The sequence below is a fragment of the Lagopus muta genome, chromosome 27, assembly GCF_023343835.1.
Source record: "Lagopus muta isolate bLagMut1 chromosome 27, bLagMut1 primary, whole genome shotgun sequence".
Lineage (NCBI taxonomy): Eukaryota > Metazoa > Chordata > Aves > Galliformes > Phasianidae > Lagopus > Lagopus muta.
The window spans coordinates 2,117,383-2,137,721 of record NC_064459.1 but is presented as its reverse complement, the minus strand read 5'-3'; the positions used below and the strand labels follow the sequence as shown (position 1 = coordinate 2,137,721).

General features: G+C 47.4%; 1 protein-coding gene across 3 annotated transcripts in view; it reads right to left on the bottom strand.

Annotated features, from left to right (window-relative positions):
• Positions 1 to 2,442: 2,442 nt before the first annotated feature.
• Positions 2,443 to 20,339, bottom strand: part of ZMAT4 (zinc finger matrin-type 4) — a 51,588-nt gene continuing 33,691 nt past the window's right edge. Inside the window, exons 7-8 of one of the 3 annotated variants that reach the window (XR_007373407.1) lie at positions 15,461 to 19,008; positions 2,443 to 2,547 (exon numbers count right to left, since the gene is read on the bottom strand). Coding sequence is in view for 1 of the 3 variants with exons in the window: in XM_048928201.1 (XP_048784158.1) it covers positions 18,993 to 19,008 (16 nt within the window). In the remaining 2 variants the exon portion in view is untranslated. Of the gene's footprint in view, positions 2,548 to 9,992; positions 19,009 to 20,339 lie in introns of those variants that run through there. The other 2 variants (XR_007373408.1, XM_048928201.1) reach the window with 2 other exon arrangements.

Here is a 20,339-nt window from a genome sequence, read left to right as displayed (position 1 = left end):
TGGCAGCTGAGCAGTGCAAGGCACAACACAAACCAAAGGTGCAGGGCATGCCTCTGTGTGCCCCACAGCCTCGGTGCCGTGGGCTCCAAGGACGTGCAGAGGATGTTTGGTTCTTCCCCTTTGCTCCACCTCGAAATACAACCATAAATCTCAGGCCCTCAAGCTTCCTGCAGTAATACCCTCTCCATAAATATCTCCTAAATAGCCCCACCCTCAAATGCACAGCTAATAACAGCACTTTTTATGGCTATTAGGCAACTGAAATGTCCCTGGACTGAGCAATTACCTTCAAATATCTGCTCAGAACTGGCTGGGAGTGGAAATCCGTTTTTCTATCCCAGGTACAAATCCATAATAAGGATTTATTTCTGAAGCGGTGAGAATGAGGTGATCTTTCTCCTTCTTAGAGTGAGATAGGGAGCAAAAAAAACCAGAAATAAAGTGATATAAGTTTATACCGAAGCACCTGGAAAAGCAAATGATTTGCAGGAGGAAGGGGCAGGAGAGAAGAAATCGTATCATGCAGGAATAGAAACTGTCACCCTCTCTCTGTTCCCCAGCAAAGGCACAGCACGACTGCAGGAGAGCCCTATGGAAATGCAGTGATTTAAGAAATAGTGCAGATTTGGATAAAGACGGGCGCTTATGAGAAACAATTGAGCAAAATGCCTTTTTTGCTCTCCTGGGATTTCTGCTCTGTTCGCTGATCAGCTCTGCTTGCTCCCAAACCCAGCTCTGTGGTGGGCAGAAGGGGAATTTGTTGATGCTACAGAAAATGAAGTCCTGCCCAGCAGTCAATAGAGAATAATGGATATCAATTACACAGCTGGAACTGCTGACTTGATCAAATTGTATCCGTCTTTACACTGGGAGCCTTTTTAATAAATCCACGGAGAGAAGTGTCAAACCCTTTACAGCAATATGTTCCCACGTTTTATTTTCTATGAAGAACAACTGGCAGTTTTACAAAACGCTCCTTGGAGTCTCTCTACGAAGGTATCAGAGCTGATGGAAGGTGGACATGAGCGATTTGTTCTTTAATGCAGGAACCAGTTCGCCATAACGTGAACAAATTGCTGCTGGAAAGCAGATGGATCCCCTCCCTCCTTTTCCAGCCCTGCTCACAGCACCCTGCAGGTGATTCAGGGGGAGCTTTGCAGCAAGATGCTGAGCAATCCGGGCACCTGAAAGCAAATCGCCCACTGAGGAATAGCTTTGCTGCAGTCCGAAGGCAGTGCTGTGCCACAGCTGTGCAAGCAGCTGCCTGGAGCAGAGGTAAAACAACACAGCCATCCAGAGCAGAACGGGAGCTGCATCCAACAGGGAAAATGAATTCACCCTCTATGTCACTTGCAGGCTTCTATCTGCATTTTTATTTAATCCAGTCCCCATCTCGAGCGCAGGAGTCTGGAATGCAACCTTCTTGCATGGCATCTTCCCTATGGTAAATCTAATTAAATAGCCATTAAAATGTGTGTTAGCTTGATGTTATCAAGGTGACCTGGAGCTTCTGCTAAATGTTAATAACAGCATTCCTCGCTCACTGGCATTCAGCAGGCTGTGCCATTTCTATTGATGCTGCCTTTGGATGAGTGTAGTTATTAAAGCTCTTTGTGTATCAGACTCCCAAATAAATATGTATCTCATTTCTTGGCAGATGAAGTGTTCCACGTGCCCTTCGCCCTCCCAGCAATGATGTGGTGCTGCTGATGGGTCCCCAGCCATCCCCTGGACTGACCTCCCTGCTCCCACTGGCAGCAGCAACAGACATTCTCCTCATCCTCTCTCCTCAGGATCACATTCATGTTTGCAGAATTCCATAGAACCCATCTCCAGATCTTCATCCAGAGCAAGATCTGCTAACGATCAACAACGAACTGCAAGCAGGCAGTTTACCCTGTGAAGGTTAATGATCACACAGGGCTAATGATCAGAGGGAGAGCTGAGAGCACTACTTGTCCATGGCTGCAGTTTTCTATCGTGCACTCCAAGAAGTATCATTATGTGGAAGAAAATCTTCTCTATGTAATAAAACAGAGATCTGCATCTTAAAAACGCCTTCCCCTGGCAGTTACCTTACGTTTGACTCTACAAGTTCATCCCTAAAGCTGCAGCTGCAGTTCAAAATAGGAAACATCCCACCATGCTGCAAAATAGCTGAACAGGTGGGAAATGTCTCACCTCCCCCCCTGCACATTTCAGCAGAGAGGATTTGGGCATTTGGGCAATGTGACTGCATGCAAACCCCTCCTGTCAACAGCGAGCAAAGACAAAACTGACTTACAGTCATCTCCAGCCACTTCATGGCATCAAACGTGAGGCTCAGAGAGGGACAATGACAGCTTCTAAAGCACAGCATGATGGGGGTCCCCACCTCAGCTCCTGCAGATCTGGGGGTTCCATCTGCTGTGCTGGAGCCCGGGCTGATGCCTTCCTGCAGTAGCAATGCCTTCCTTCCATGGTGCCAGTTATGTTTCAGTCTTATGGCTTCGTGAAGGAACAGAGATCGCTTTGCATGATTATGCAAACAATCACCCGAGCTAACAGCTGAAAAGACAAACAAATAACCGAGATCAATGCTGAAGGATGGAACATAGCACTAATGAACTGGGCTGGATTCCAGGGCTGTAATGGTGAGTGCCACACAACCATTCCTACAAGGAAACCCATGCACAGCTGTGCTTTGCAGAACGGCCTGCAGCACCGCCAGGCGAGTGAAAACAGAGGAATGATGAACCTTAATTGGGTGCAGTGATAAGGAAATTAAATAACACTAAAAACCAGCAAGAGGAAGAAAAGAGGAAGGCTGTAACACAGAGGGCTGCAGCTCTGCTGGCTTTGGCACCTCTCACAGAGGGAAATGCCTCTTCCAGCGCTCTTTTCAACATTTCCTTTTGCATTTATCCAAAATAGGTTTGCTGTGAGTTAGAGTGGTCAGATGTTAAACTGCGCTCAGCGTAGAAAATGATCAATGCACTCACACAAAGGGTGGCGTGCACCAACCGCACGATAATGCTGCAATCATCGCTGCAGTCCGCGAGTGCCTTTCTGAGGCAGTCTGTTGAATGCCCTTCCCCATGGCAGCGCTCCTCAGCTGCTGCTGGAGGATTTAGCAGCGTTATCTGCGTCGGAGCGGAGGTTGTGGATGAGGAGAAATCCCAGAGCTCACTTCTGGCCTCCTGAGGGTCGCTTTTATCGGGAGCGCCATGTGTCCATTGCACTGCAATTTCAACTTGGCTGTGGTCAAATCTGTGTGTTTTCAGACTTTTTGTTGTTCTTTATTGAGTTTGCGTTTCAATTCTGAGCACAAAATTCATTTCCCTTTTAAAGCATGCCTTCGTGTTAATCCTTCTGCTATTGAGATATATCTCTGCCTAGCATAGAAGGTGCAGTAAAACTCATTAAATAACACCCCCAACTCTCAGCACTCCCATTTATTACTATTACAGCAATACATTAAGCTGCAAGAAGCTGCTCTTAAAGACTCACAGCAAAGGGTGTACAGCTCATTTAGCACTGCTTGTGCAGGTGCTGCAGGAAGAGAATGGGCGCCCCTGGGTGCAGACCTGGACAGCACAGCCACCAATGCCCATATGTGCAGGGGAGCAGTGAGGAGAAGAGAAGGAGGAGAGATAGGGTGGGCATGGAGGATTGCTGTTGGAAGGGACATGTGTGAGCTTAACAATCAATTCTATGTGGGAATCCACCGAATTTCACAGGGGTAATGAATTAAATGAAGTGGAAAGCGCAGCGCGAACTGGAGATTTGCTGTAGCGACTAATGCAATTAACCTCTATTGAAATAATTAAGCCTTCCAATTTGTGCCACAAGACCAGCACAACCAGAGGGCTGACAGCAAGCAGGGGACACAGGAGGGGGCTCGTCCCATCTGAAGGAAGCCATTCCTTCCCATCCCACTCAGGTCCCTCTTTCTGTACTTCTGCTCACAGAAGCAGAGGATCCCCATGTGCAAGCCCAAAGCATGGATCCATGGGCTCCAAATATGCTGTTCCTCAGCAGAATGTTACACAGCTGTGCCACCACAGAAATAAACCACACAGGTTTAGGAGAAAAGACAGCACGGCCCATTCCTTTCAGGCCTGACCTGTTTGCTCGTAAACTGATGCGCTCTCCTTCCCTCAGCAAAGCATTGCTTTATGCTGGCCTGCAAAGTGGGCTTCTGTTGTCTCTAGTTATTAATTCACTTTTATTGGCTGCGGTGCCTTCCCCTGTTTTATTACAGAAGAGCTCACAGTAGCAGAATGACTGTTCTTTTAGGGTATCCATAAAGAGTGACTTTCCCAAACAGGCGCCAAGGAGAGGCAAAAGCCACCGCAGCTCCACGCACGCACAGCTCTGCACCCATCACTGCTCAGGGCACGGGATAAACAAAGCAGAAGGTTGAGATTGATTCCTTCTCTGTCCTAAACATCTGCTCCCGAGTGCTTGCACTGTCACAGCATTGCTCTCTCTGTGGTAAGGAGCATTTTTCCTCCATAGCAATTAGTTTCAATGCTGCTATTGGATGGACTGTGCAGACCCAATGGCATTGCTTAAGGTGGGAACTGCATGGCTGGGAGTTTGGCCACTGAGCTGACACTCCTCGCCCTGCCTGAGTCTCCAGGCTGAGCATAGCCCCCATCCTGCCCACATTCTGCAGCTCTCTATCTTCCATATATTTATTTCAGTTTGTTTTCCACTCAGCTCTGCAGCCCTGCGATAAGGCATCGTCCCGTCGTTACAGTCTGGATTTTATTGCTTCTCCTTTCCCCCATAGACTTAATGGCCACCTTTTTCAAAGAGAATCTTCTTGCTGATGGCTTTGTCCTGCTGTTGTGGTTTTTTTTTAATAAATATCACTTATTTGTAAATCACGACATGGGAAGGGTTCCAGGGCAGGGAGATGTTATTGGTGTAAACGTGGCAGCGAAGGGGTTGGAAAAGCAAGCAGCAAACTGCAGATTTCAAGACAGTAAAATACAGCTCAGCCAAAAGAGAAGTTTATAATCAAGATGCGTAGCACTGAGGAGGTTATTTGCATTTAACCTGGACAGGAACATATAACTGAATTTACTACAACAGTTCTCCTGAGATGCAGCATGCAGAGCAGCACTTTATCTTTGCCTTTGCCAAACTTGGCTGCTACGACAGATGCAGCAGCCAGGCTGATTAGGGTCATTAGCATTCATAGATACTAAGTGGCATATTAGCATATTCTCAGAGGGCGTGGGGATGGGATGGATGGTCCATCCCAAGGACTGCCAGCACTTGGGAGCAGTTCTGCTGTGTAATTCCTTCCCGATGGATCACACAGCCCTCATTTTCCTGTGCTTTGTTAACAGTGAGCATTCACATAACTCATTTCTGCGAGGACAAAGGAGAACATTATTGATGCTTTGTTTCCCCTCATGCATGTCAGGTATTTTCTGAATGCAAACTTGAATGAGCAGATGCCACCCAACCACCTCAAGCAGCATTTCACTGCAGACAAAGCACAGGTGCTGCTGTACTCAGAGTAATCCTGCAGCATTAAACCCACCGATTGCATACAAATAACAGAGCAGGAGGGATGGGTACCCAATTGCAATTAGCAGTGACCCATCCCCAGCTCTGAGGTTGGGATCCACCTGCCCCATACAAACCATTCCTGGCCATTCTGATCTTCCTGGTGCTTCACAAACCTTGAAGGTTTTATTTCAGGTCTTCTGCAGCACAAGGAATGAGATTTGCTTCCAGCTTCTTCTGACAGAGCGCTTGACTCCATGGGAGCATAAACCATCCTGGGAAGCTGCTCTGGTCTTCCTATACAAACTTCTAAAGTTTTTCCTCCCTAACCTGTATTCTTGGAAGAATTTTGGTATATTGTTACTGGGGCGTCTCTCTCAAACACTATTCTTTGGAATTTACTTCTGTTTGCCCTATGGGGAAATAGGAAGATGGAGAGGCAATCCACTTAACAGGCAGTGACAACACTCGAATGCAATCTTTAGATCTTAGTAAGTCATTAATTAAGAAATGCAGTGGCATGGACTGCAGGAGCAGGAGGGCCTGGCAGCAGCAGAATGGACAGGGAAATTTGTTAATATCTTTCCTGCTGCCTGCAGGCAGGTGGCATTTTAGAAACACAGCATTATTAATCTATTTAAGCATTCTTTAAATGCGGCAAATTTTAAGTAAAAAGGGACATCTGGTAAGCATGAGAAAACCTCACAAAGTGTATTTTAGGAAGATAAAGCCATACACTGGGAATCAATAGCCCCTCAAATTAATATTGCCACTCTAGGTGACTGCATGGCAGTTGTTTCAAGCTGTCTTTGCTTTTACCGTGTTCTTTGCTAGCCAAATCGTGCCTTAAACATGTATTTAGTGGGCTGCTAAATTGCACAGTTCATTATTGCCTGCAGCAGTGCCATTCTGCAGACAGAGCAGCACTGCTGCAGCACAGATCTCACACACATTCATGGAGGCCCTCTTGAGCACTCCCCCAGGGAAGGAGGGTCAGGTAGGGGCTGCCCAGCCATCCTCAGCAGCACTTCAATGGTGCTTTGAAAGGTCTCGAGATATTAAGGCTATAAAAGCTCTCGAAAATTGTTCTCATTAAACCTTTTCATAACCTAGAGGCATTGGAAGACGACAGTTAATGCAAGGACATGTAGCTCCAAGCAGCTGCACGCCCTGAGCCTCTAGAGCCACCCCAGTAGTCAACCAATGCACAGACCCACCAGTCCTGACTCACACTGCATGAAAACCCCCCCACTGGATTTTGTGCATCCTGGTAGGCAAGGGTTGGACGCAGTAACTCAAGACAACTTCTTCCAGCACTCCCTGAGCTTTCATTCCTCTCTATTTAAATGTGCCCTACCCTTTCACACTTTCCTCATAGGCACGCATGATTTCAGTTGAAGGCAGCCATGCTTTTCTCACTTTCTGCAGTGACAAACTGCCAGACTGAGTCATAACGGGAGAACACACGATGCCTTGGATAAATCACTGATGCATGCAGACACCCTCACAGAATCATTCTGGTGTGGTTGCTCAGAGGTTACAGAGCCTGAGATGCGATCAGCAGCACTGACACGGGGCCCATTTGTTACATGGGAGAAATGGAACATTTGGTGTAAATCCAGGAGGTGGAGCGCAGTAACGGATGAGCTCAGCCTGCAGAAGAGCCCTCTGGGTGAGGCACTGTATTGATTTCAACGTGACGAGGAAATGAAGAAGGATGATATGCTTCATATCACTGATTCTATCTGTTAGCAATAGCAGCGGGTCGCTCCATCCTCCCTGCTGCCCTCTGCTACCAGGGAGTGAGATCTGCACTGAAAAGGGCAGGCAGCCCTGGAGGGGTTTGTCCTAAAGGACACCCAGCCCATGTAGCTCCACGAACTGCAGTCAGAGCTGGACCCCTGCACAGCACACCTTTGCTTGCCTTAGATAAGGGACACAAATACATCCAATCTATTTCCTCCCAGTCCTCTGCAATTTGCTCTCGTTTGTTCTGATCATGAGAACCAAAATTTGGAATTATAACAGACCTCAGATCAGAAAACAAGCAAATTGCAGATGGTAAGGTGGCTTTTTTTTTATATATATACAAGTTACAGTCCATGCACTGAAGCTTAATTGCATTTGCCCTCCAGCCTTTCAATTAAAAATAAAGCAGAAAACAGCACTTAAAGGATGAAAGTGAGAATGAGAACTAATTCTCCTAAAGAGAAAAATGCTACATTTGGAGGGGAAGAATAATTACTGCCAACGATATAATGAAGAGGGAAGGAGAATCCTTTGCTTTTGGACCCAGGGGCCAACAGGGGTTTTCCAAACGAGGCCATCACCATAACCAGAGGCAGAGAAGACGACTGCAGAGCTCGTGGGTCTGCATCACTGCTCCTGAAATGCTGAGACCCAGCGGTGCTTTGGCCACTGACTTCAGGAGCAAAGAAGAAATGAGGAAGCAGCCAAAGGAGGCTCCTGTTTGGTGCACCACTGCCTTGGGCAGCTTTGCAAGCCAGGAGAGGCAATCTCAGCAGGGAAAGGCATTGACTTGGGGCTCTGTGCTCCTCTGCTGTCTGATGGAGGTTTGCCCACGCTGCTTCTTAAGACAAACTGACTCCGTTTCCATTCATGACATGGAACATTCGTTAAATCACACACATTTCCTTCACCCCTGGCCTCCTAGCAGCAGGGCAGCTTGCACTGCCAGCACCCATATGGCATTTGTTTCAGACCACTTATCTGTAAAGGAGACACCAGGCTGGACAAGAGCAGAACAAAAGGGAGCAGCTTTCTGCACAGCAGGATGAATGCGTTTGGGAGTTCAGGGGGATGGGGAGCATTAGTTATAATGGATGGCAGGGCCACAGAGCAAAGCTGCAGAGCATCACTGTGCTGCATGGACAGGACTGGGCCAGTTGTGCAAATTTTGATGCCTAGAAACCAGAAAGCATTACTGGGGATTTCCTACAGCCCAGCACAACCGAAATGAGAATGAAAGCAGCAATTCTCAGCTCATTCCTCTAATCAAATCCATATTCTAATTTCATACAGCATCGGAGACTTTATCTACAAGCGGGGAGGGGTGGGGGAAAGCATTTTAAATAAGGTGCCAAAAGCAAAAGCCCCTGCTACTGCAGAGCAGCAAGCAAACTGTTAGCAAACAGCTCCATCTCCAAAGCAAAACAAAAGAGGTAATTTAGTAAGCATTAAAGACATCTCAGCAAAGCACTTCTAATTGCAGAGGAGAGGCCTGAAGGAGAAACAAACATGGAAAAACTAGCTGCAAGGAGGATACATTAAGATTCTTAGCTTTGCCACTTAAGATGCTTTCTCTGTACAAAATACACGTGCACCTACAGGCACACTGAACTGGGATGCAGCACTGGACCTTTCCAGCTCTTGGTGTCACCAGCACAGCTCAGGCTGCTCCAGGAGCACCCAGAGCAGAACAGGAGAGAGAAGCAGCCAGGTTTTCTGCCTCCTTTTATGACAGGGCATCCTGACCAATTCCATAATTCATCCTTAATTGACTTACGGTGCTATCAGCTGCACCTTCCTAACCATGCCCCAGTGAGCAGCTGAGGTTCTGCAGTCGTTTGCTGATGGTGGAGAACGACAAATTAATCAATGCTCCACACAGGAATGTCTAAGTGTTTGTTCATAGCAGTTGCAGCATCAGCCCAGCACAACTGCTGGTGCCACTGACTGCCTGAAAGACAATCTTTTGTGCAGCTCAGGGGAGATAAGGCAATTAATGAGCATTTCTCCTTGCAGCCACAGGCATCGCAGCAGTCTCCAGTGAGCCCCAGGCCTTCCTCCTGGGTAATGGGAGCAGAAACTGATGTTGTAGAACTGCTGCTTAAAATATTTCTGGCAGAGATTTGAGCTGATTGGGATTGTGAGCACTACTGCAACTATTATAGCAATGCTGAACATGCAAAATAAGCCTCACATTTCTAAAGCAAAAGCTTTCGAGCCGCTCACATGCAGCGCTGGGGAGGGTCAGGAGCCGCTCACAGCCAGCACAGCAGGTCAGGAGATCTTTGCTTCTGATCCAGGGTTTGCTCCTTGGCAACTCCATTGCTCCACAGCGTTGGTGCAGAGCTCAGCACATCTCTGCTGCACCGCTTGAGCACTCAGGGCTGCCTCCTTCCAAACAGACCCCACTGAAAGCACGGCCCTGCAAACTGCAGCAGCACGGGGTGACCCAGTCTGTGGCAATCCAGGGTTGCTCCAACCATCAACCCATCACCATCATACCCACTACACCACATCACTCAGTACCACCAATAAAGCTGAGCAAACATTGCTGAGAAATTCCCAACTGGGAACAAAACAGCTCAAGCACGAGGTGCTCATGGACATGAGAACAACAAGAAATCCAGCAGAAGAAGCAAATCCCACAAATCCTGAGCATCAGCGCCCTGCATTCCCACAGCACTCCATCCCTTAAGGAAATCCATCTCCCCCAAAAGAGAAAAACCAATCATCCAGTCTGAATTTCAAATCGTTTATTTTTAACATTCCTTTTGAAATACATCTCTGATTGTGCTTGCTTCGGAAATGGGACGGACACAGAGATGCTGTTCTCAGAACAGAAGTAGCCAAGCTGGGCGCTGCCCCACACAAACAACAGGCTGTGCAAAACCCCCACAGGCAGATCTGCCAAGGGCCAGTTCCAATTTGTCCCTTCCAAAACAACAAATGCATTTTAAATACTGGGAAATCGGGTGACGGCTGTAGCAGGATTCCAACATCCCAGATTTGAAACGATACACAAAGTTTATAACAGCTGATCTCACAGGTGCTTACTGCTAGATTTTCCTCCTAACTCTCTAATTTGTTGCCATAATTATGTTAAACTGAAGCAGAATATTTTTTTTTTCCCTGCCTGAATCTTGCTTGAAGCTTTTTGTGTCTGTTTCAGACCCAGAGAAGCCCTTTGGGGCCTCTCTACCCAAAAGCTTACCCATGTCCTAACTGCATTGGATGCTCTGATAAAACAAAAATAAAAGCTGTGCATTTTGCTATATGATTTGTTTTTCACTCTAAACCTTAATTTGCCTGTGCTCTTAGATCACCACCACCACAACTAACACTGATTTAGAGCTGATGATGAAGGTGAAAGCCAGCAGGAACTCCCACAGTCCCTGTTCCCATTATCACAAAGCCTGCAGGCAGAACCCAACAGCCCCACAGCCCACACTCCCTGTACCTGAGACCCCACAGAAATGCTCAGCACTTCCCAGCTGTGCTCCTGCTGATTTTGCCTTCTTGCTTTCAGGCACTCACTGTTAAGCGGCCACCAATGCGATGCTGAGGATAACATTCAAAATAAAGATGACTTTTAGCAAAATGTTGCTTTCTAGTGGTAAAGAAGGGCCTGACTGCTTGTCTTGTGGAAATGATTGAACAGCTTGCTGGAGCTTTCTGCTCATGTCAGTGCAGCTGGGCTGTATTAGATGCTTTACTGATTTATATTGCCCTGCTCATCAGCTGTGCCTCATTGCCCCTGAGTAAATTCACTAAGAAAGAGCACGTCATCAGCTGGCTCTTCAGCTCTGTTTTATAAGGATTTATCCCAGTGGTGGTTTTGGTCTCCTCAGAAGTTGCTTTGCTTCAGTTCTTGCGTATTTATCCTCCATTTCCATTTGATTTTTCCTCCTGGAATAACATCCCGTGATCACCACCTCCAACTCATCGGTGCTAAAAAACCTTATGTCATTCAGTACCCGCTTGGTCTTGTTCTGTACAATGCATCCCAAAGTTGGGGCATCACCAGCACAAATGCACTCCTTCAGGCTGTGTAGGACTGCACTCTACGTGCCAATGTACCCCCCCCAAAGCCACTGCCCCATAGCAATTCATTGCTTTTAGTTGCACCCCACAGTGTCCCTGCACAACAACAAGTGTGTGTCTGCTCCAGGCTCCCTTTGGGACCCAGACGTGATTTGGCAGAAAACTGGAGCTTCCCTCTGCCTGATTCAAAGACAGAAATGAACCTGAGCAACTGGGGCACGGAGTGGGTGGAGGATGGGGGCTGCTTTTATCAGCGCTGCCATTTTACTGAGGTTCATTTGAATGCATCTCTGCATTCATGAACTAAAAGCGTGCTTTGGAAGTGACTCATAGCAGGGCAGGGGGAGGCAGTGGTGGTACAGAGACTCAGCTAGGCTTGGGCCAGACCTTGCCAAAGGTGCACACTGCTGAAACCTACAAGAGTGATAGAAGGCATAGATGTGAGCTATCTGCCCTGAGGACAGACTGAGGGATGAGAGCCCCATGGCAGCGACCAAGCAGGAGCCCAGGAGCCCTTTCTCAGCAGAATCCAAGCACCCAGCAGCACAAACACCTCCACGCTTCTGCTCTGCAGGGATGAACACAGAGCACCTCCTTGCAGTGTCCATCTGAGGGCCCCCTCGTCCCCAGCAGGGCACCATCAGTTCTCCTGGCTCAGGCTGAGCCTCTTGTTCATTATTTAACACCGTGCATCTGCTGCATTCCACATTTCCCAACAACGATAATAATGCCCTCATTAAGAGAGCTATAATGGAATTGAGGCCATTCTCCCGTTCAGACCAGCACCAGCCTCATTAAAAGCGTGCACAAGTGGGATATCACGGACAGTGCTATTTTGAAGCCACTTTTTACTATTTTCCCCTTTTGGATGGAAGTGCTGCTCTGATCTATTTCTGAACGCAGCTGTTTCCAGGCCTTTGAAACCCCCCTCCATCCTCACAATGCTGAGCTCGCTTCAATTTGGCCACTGCAGCCTCCTGCAAAGAGCCCTGGGACCACCACAGTGGGGTCTGTCCTGCTCTGTCCTGGCTGCAGGGCTCAGCATCCATCCTGCACAGAGCAGAAACTGCACAGGGTGAAGCCCTCGTGTGACCCTGACCAGAGCAGCAGCTGCTGGGATGCACACACACTAATTAGGGAGGCTGATGCTTAGCGTGGGGAGATGGACTGTGGCTCCCATGCCCACATCTTGGATGCTACTGAAGGTTGAGGGCCAACACATCTGATAGAAAACAAATTAAGGTCATCCTGGTTATTCATTGCCGTGGGCTGACAAGGTGCAAAGCAGCCTTTTTGTATTTTCATGATACCATTATTGCTATTATTGCAGCTATAGCAATGCAGCAAAGGGCAAGCTGCCAAACTGCCACATACTTTGATTCAAGCAATTGATTAAAACATGAACTTGTAAGAGGCTTTATGCTTTGGAGAGCAAGAAAAATCACAGAGTATGGTCCTACCTAAATGCCTAAAGGGCTGTTGAACACACTGTGGGTCTATCTGATGAAATAAAGTAATTCTCCAAGAATTCAGTGTGTACTCACAAAGAATCAGCGTCGTCAAACACTGAATTTGAACTCAATCAGTTATTTACATTTACTGCGATAACAACTATGATTATATAAATGGATTGGAGCTCTGGAGTGAAACATCCATCCCACGCCTCTGCTTGCTCTCATTACTCCATCCACCTTCTCTGCAGCAAACGCTGACGGGGATTTCTCCCACCTCACATCACTTTTGTCCACCCAGCAGTGGATGCCTGCAGGATTCAGACCGATTTCAGAGCAGCAGCTGCATTTCTTTTCTGGTGGAGCTGCTGTGATTGAAAACCCCTCATTTCTGCACTGCCTCCCATCTAGCAGGGAGGTTCTTCTTCCAAAATATTGTCACACGGTGTTTGCAGAGCCCTGTGAGCAGTGCCTGCTCTGCTCTGCAGCTGTGTGCCTGATGCTGCCATTCTGCACAGCACAGGGGATGCTCACGGGGCTCTCTATGAGTTCTGCTCCTTGCAGGAGGGCAGAGATCCGCTCCCAGAAGCCGGTGGGATCCCACACCCCGTGCTGGGAGCTCCTCAGCAAGAACAGCTTTGTTGGCAGAGGGGGACGGATGGAAAACAGAGCTCTGTTCTCCTTCCAAAATGCCTTTTGCTGACTGCGTGCTTTGATCCCGGATTAGGAGAGCATGTTGGAAACGAAGTGATGCTAAAAGCGGGCCGGGCTGAACGCTGCTGCTCAGTCCCAGCAGCACACAGCAAGCTCCTCGGCACCCAGCCCATGCTGGCCCAAAACATTTGCTTTTCCTCCACCTGCCAGGGAGCTCCAATGGCAATTAGAAGGCTCAGGCTGCTGGGGATGCACTTTTTCCTCTGGATTTTGTTTTTTTCTTCTGCTTCCAGTTTCCTTCATTTCTCTTTCGAATTTCTCTCTTTTAACTCCTGGCTTTTTGCCCTCGGGCCATTTTCCTGCTGAGCCAAGTGGGAAGGAAGGCGAAGAGCAAAACCAAGATGCAGAAACTCACCTCCCAAAACTCCAGAGCCCTGGCAATGTCAGCGCTATCTGACACAGCAGGGGAGGAGCTGAGGAAGGGGACAGGGAAAGCAGAAAGAAATCAAGCTTTTGCCCCTTTGCAAGTCAAAAATGTCCAGTAGAAATGTGATATTTAGGCTGGCTTGGAGCTGTCACAACAGCCAAAAATCCTTTTAAATCATGCTTGTTCACAGGGGGGGAAAAAAAAAAAGCAGAAAAAAGAACACATCCCTCTGAGGATATTAAGGAAAACGAAAGGCAGGGATAAATAGAGAATGGTAGATGGTAAAACATGTGCAATTGCACCTCTTGTACAATAGACGTGGTTTCTTTCTCTGCTCAGCTTGAAGGCTGAGCATGACAGCCGCCTCATTAACAGCACTGTACAATAACATCTCCTTGCTATTAATATGCAAATTGAAACGCACACACTGATTAAAAACATATTAGACAAAGGCTGGTGTCAGAGATGTGTGAGGCACACCACGAGGCTCGATTAGTGAGCAGCAGACCACGGAGGGGCTGCTGCTTAAACTTGCCAGCCCTGGGATGGCAAACCTCAACTGATGGTCAAGGAGCTGTTAGCATCAGCACAGCAACGCCTGCAGGCAAGGATCTGCAAATGGAGCCCTCTGATGTGCAGGACGTGGCTCTGTCTGGAGAGCCCTGCAGCTTGGAAGAGCATGTGGCAAAGAGAAACATTGCTGGGACAGCAGGAATACCTCCATCATCCCCATTCTGACATTGGAAATAGACTAAAAAAGGTCTCCTGAAGTCTTGGGTGCAGTAACATAAGTGGGGAACGCATTGGGATGTTAATGCCTGTTTGCTTTTTCTTTCTTTAGGTCACAAATATTTAACAACCAAATTGGGTTCTCTCTGCCTCTCACTGCAGCAAACACAGAGATTCCAAACTGCTCTCGTGATGGGAGAGGACCAGGAGCTCAGAAGGACTCAAAGAACCACATTGAGCACCTGGCACAGCCTGGAGGAGGGACTTCACTCATAGAACTCAAAGAGAGTGGAAAAAGGTCAGGGCTTGCTAATGAGGCTGATGCAAGAGGAACTTAACAAGGCAAGCACCATTTACACACGGGGAGCATTCTTCTCCCATGATTAATTTCTTCCTACCAAGCGGTGTGCCTCAGGGCAGAGTCACTGTACAGACTGTTGCCATAGAGCTTTATTGCCTTAACACGGGAAGCCAGTTAAGAAAACATGCATTATTTGTGCTGTCATGTGTCTGAGCATAGAACAGCACAGGAAGGCAGCCTGTGACCCTCTGAGACATCACTGGACAGCTTCACATCACAGCCTGAGGAACTGTATTGGGGTGTGCTACAGAACTTGAGCGGAACACATCTACAGGATCGCAGCTCTGGTGTTAGAATCACACCTCCAGCCACCAGCAGCGCCCTGTTAACACTGCTCTGCAGGAATGTGTGTGTGTGATGCAGCCAGACTGATGGTTATTACCTTTCCTGACACTTGGACGTGGAATTTTGAGCTGCAAAAACGTTTGAGCGGAGCAAAATCACCTCCTGTAATGTTCCGCTGTGCTGCACAAAAAATGCAGCCTGCGTAGCTTTAACGAAGAAATTATAAGCAAAAGTCCTCACCCCTCAATTTAAACTAACCTTGAGGGATGCAAGGGTTTCACTGCTTCCATTGCCAAAGGTCCCAGATGTAACTGCACAGCCTTTAAGCTTGGGATGCTGTACCCATCTCAACATCAGAGCAAAGTACGTGGTCTGGAGGCAGTTCTGCAGGGATCTCTGACTTCCCACCAGGAGATTTGTCTTTTTATGTCTTGCTTTGAAGGCCTAGTGAACTTCAGAAAAGGAAAAGATTAGAAGGATTTAGGGACCAAAGCCTGCAGCCATGCAGGCAGGCAACACATCTAGAGAGGGCCATCCTGGCTGCTCAGCCCAGCACGTTGCAGCAGGAGCAGAGCTGTCTGCACACCTGCCCAGGAAAAGAAATTATGTTTGTGCTGTGATTAATTTGCTGCCATTAGTTCATTGTGATTACCTGAGCACACACGTTAGGAACTTCTCCTTTCTCTTGGCAGCATCACCTCTGCAGCACCCTGAGCACAAAGTGGAAGGAGGAGGAGGGCAGGGGGGAAGGAGCTCAGAGAATTCCCCACCTGCCTGCATGGTGTGCTGTATTCCTTACCACGTTCCCCCTGTCAAGAGGCAGTTTGCTTTCAGAAACACTGCCTTACATTATCACCCAGACCACGATAAATGAAAGAGCCCCATAGCTATGGAACCCAAGGAGACGCTTATTCATCTGCAAACAGCCCATTCTCCTGCACACACGAAAGGCATTGAAGCAAGAGCACAAATTAATCATGTAGAGCTTCTTTAGCACTTCTACTGACCCCAGAGAGTAAACAATTCCATGCTGCAGCACATCCCAACCTTTCCCTCTGCACAGCTGAAGGCAGAAGTACAGCAGGAGTCAGGGAAGAGGTGACAGCACCAAAGGTCACGCTGTAAGGCTGCACTCCTGTCCTCCTCAGCAATGCAGTCATTTTCCTCCACCATCTGAATTTTGCTTCTGTGCCCCCTTACCTGAGGATTGGGCTCTTTGCCCCATTTTCTTTGCAATCTCTATGATCAAACACGACCATATTCATATTTATTCCATCAGCCGCGAGGATGAACAATGGTTTGTCCTGTTTGGTCGAGCAATTAGCCCAGCTATTGTACAGATGTAGCCTGTCCCTTTGATTAAATGCCAAATGAAAATAAAGTGCTGATCATTGCCCATTATTTACCAATAGATTTCATATGACAGAAACAAACGAGCAAAACCAAAAACACAGACACAGGAAACCCACAATGCAAAACCACAGAGGTCTCATTTCGTCTTCTTCAACTGGTGGGGGTCTATTGAGTTCCATTGCTGGCAGGCAAAATAAACACAGCCTTCTGCAGAGCAACGTGTGTTATTGATCAGCCTCCTGATTTAGGAGAATTATTTCTCTTCTCTCCCAAAGATTTGCAAAGAGTCCTTTAGAAATACATCTGGGGAGCTCGGGCTTTTAATTGCTTTCTCAAGGTAACATAATCATTTTCACCAACAAAAGAGGGTTTGCTTTCATCAAACAGGTAAGCGAGGTAGTGAGGGATTTCAGAGTCCCAGGTGAGATAGTAATTAAAACCGGTGGCACAGCACTGCCAGAAGGGAGGAGAGCTGAGCAGCTTTGCAGTGCCCATCGGGTGCAGCAGCACAGCCCTGCAGCAAACATCCCAGAGTGGGAGAGGCACAAAGAGCAGAGCTGCCAGCAGCAGTGACACTGTTTGCTGTTCCTCCACAAGCAGGCACTGCCCACAGCATCCTCTGCTACCGAGCTTGCTGACTTACCAGCAACCACACGGCAGACAAACAGTGACAGCAGTGATGCTATGAACACATCAAATGACATTTGCACCACAGCTGCAGCTTTCCAGGTGATGTGCCCAACTGCCCCTCATCTGAAAGACAGCTCTGCTCAACACCGAAATGCAGAGCAGCTCGTCCTTCCTTTGCTTTGATTTACCAGTGTGCACAGAAGCAGGTGGAGGATGCAGATTAACCACCGACGGACAGTTTGTTCACCAGGCAGAGAATTCACAAACCTGTGGGTGAAACTCAGTTTCCCAACGCAGAGCCAACAAGCAGAGAGGGGCACCGGCTCACTTTGAGATGCTGCATTTCTGGTAAATGAACTGATGGAGCTGTAGGCATCACCATTCTCTTCCAAAGACAGCAGGCAGCCTCTGGTTGAGCGTGCTCAAAGAGGAAATGTCAGAGCCTGTTATTTCGGAGATGCAGAAGCAGGGAAATGGGCAGTCTCAGAAGGATTGTGCTACTACAGATATACAAACCAACCAGATTGCTCTGGAAGAGGTGGTGCTTAATCTCTACCAACATTCTCAAGGCAGGTTCGCTGCATGCAAAGTGCACTAAAGGAGCTGGTAGAACAGGGGGCACAGCAAGGGTTGCTCTGCATTGCTTGTAGGACATACTTGCAAATTTGATCCTGGTTATCTCAGTTCTCCGTGTTGCAGCAGGCTAGGCAAGAAATCTGCTCCCTCTCTGCTGACTGCAGCAGAGAGCCTAACACCAAACCCCCTCATTTCCAGTGGGTAGGTACTAACATCTCAGCTCACTCCAACACAGGTGAGGAGTTCACACCTCGCAGATGAGCTGCAGATAAGGACCCAGCTGGGATCCGCACAGCACTCCTCCTGGACATCCGAGGCCGTTGCACTGTTTTCTTTCCAATCCTCTGTGGCTTTTTCCTCCCTGTTATCAAGGTCCCACTCCCCACCATGGGGCCTTGGCTGCGCAGCCCCTCTGACAGGTCCAGGAGGTTTTCTGGAGCAGCTGGCACTGGGAAATGTCCCCACAGGGCTCCTGCATCCATGTCCTGCAAGCAGCCTCCACGGCAGCCTCCCTGCTTGGCACCCACCGCCCTGCTGCAGAACGAGGGGTGTCGAGCATCGCTGTGCATCCAAAGTCAGCAGGGCAGACAGCTCCCATCCACCCAGCAGCAGTCCTAAGGGCAGGGAAAGGATCCTATGCTTTCACTTCAGCTTTCTCCACTCAGTGAACCGTTTGTTTCTCTGAAGACGAAGAGGAAAGGAAAAACATTCATCTGTTATTCAATCCCTGCGGTTCACTGTTGGCTGTCAAGGTGTCAGCAACAAAACCATGCTGGAGAAGGTGAAGGAAGCGTGTTTATTTCTGGTTGGAGGCTGATTACATCACTACCGTGGATTAATGCAATAGAATATTTTTATACTCTCGGAAGAAATCTAAGAATAAATATGAAAAAAGTAAAATAGTTCCTTTCTTCTGTCTGTGGCGATGAGTGATGAGTAAGCGCCGTATTTACAGGATAGTTATCATTCTCTAAACTCTGTGCTGAATAAATATTATCTTGAAAGGGTAAAAAAAAATCCATTGAAATATTTTTTAACTCACCACAAAATTAAAAAAAAAAAAAATTAATAATAATAATAATAATAATAACAATAAGATCCGTGTATCTGTCCAAAGCGAGGGTTAATTACGTGTCAGTCATCCACTGCATGGAGTCAGTGTCCAGGATAGCAGCCTTCCTCCCTGCAGGTGAGGCCTCAGTGCTTTTCCTCGCTCCAATCCCATGCACTGCTACTGATTCTTCAGGCTGCAACACAGAAATGGAGCAGGGTCACATTCAGCCCTGGTATTCCTGGTTGGGATGCAGGGCCCTGCTGGGTTTCCCTTGGCTGAGTTTTGAATGGGAGCAATGAAAATGGCTTAGTTTGTATAAAAAATATATATAGAGAGAGAGAGAGAGGAAACTTTAAGCATAGAGACGGGCTTTGTGAAAGGGAAAAGGGTGCTTTGCTTGGATCCTCAGTTTAAATGGATGAGATCAGCATCACCTGCAAAGCCACCAGGAGACAGCTTTGGCCAATGAGGGGCTCCTCGTTGGTTGATATCAGACTGATAGATCAGAAATCAGCTGTTTATGCTTGGCATTAAAATAATTAATCTGCACACCCGGCACCACAAAACCAAGTCTTTGGCTTTCAAATTATGATCAAAACAGCAGATATCAGAGATACCTTTATTTCCCCTTACTTTAAAGGGAAGGGAGAGACAATTTAATCCTGTAATGAAAGTATTACTTGCTGCTCTTCATAGGCAGTGTAATTATTCAGCTGATCTCTGGAACCACTGAAATAATGACAAATTAGAATGCCTTTCAGTTCCATCTACCTTTTAGAACTATTCATCTTCTGGAGTTATTATCACTCCAAAGGCTTCCTTATATTTTAGGCAGTGGCCGCCATACATCACAGAAAACACACAGAAAATGTTTCTGCTGCCAATAAAAGTTGCCATCAGTCACAACAGGCAGCAAATATTTGTTTATGCTTTCTGAAATAGACTGAAAAAGATACAGGAATGCAATCTGGTGAAGAGTGACATTTGTCCAGGCACGATATTTACAATATTTTGATTAGCTGCGATGGCTGAACGGCCAAGCAGCTTATGTTAATAAATGCCCCCATTCCAATTAGACATCTGTGTTCTGAATCAGGATCAAAAAAAAGGAAAGGAGCCTTCGGTGGCACGAAGCCTGCAGTCATTGCTCCTGAGCTGCCCATCTATCTTTTGGGCTTTGCAGGAAGGGCTGCGAGGGAACAGTTTACATCAAACCACAGAGAATGAAGAATTCTGTTGCTTTCGGCCCATTCCAAGCCAGCACGTGGTTTTCTCCCAATGTTTTGGATGTGACACAACCTCGTTCTGCAGCTCCTCACAACCCCATCTTTCGGTTGCCACCAATCCCCATAGAAACAGAGTGCTGGCTGCAGCTGAGCTGAGCATTGCTGGGTTTGGGGAAAGGAGGAAGGGAGAAGGGCAGATTACAAAAAAAAAAAAAGCCAAAAAAAAAAACCCCACATCTATTTCTGGAAAGTAAGTCAAACAATGACTCAATCACCATTGCACAGTTCATAAATCCCT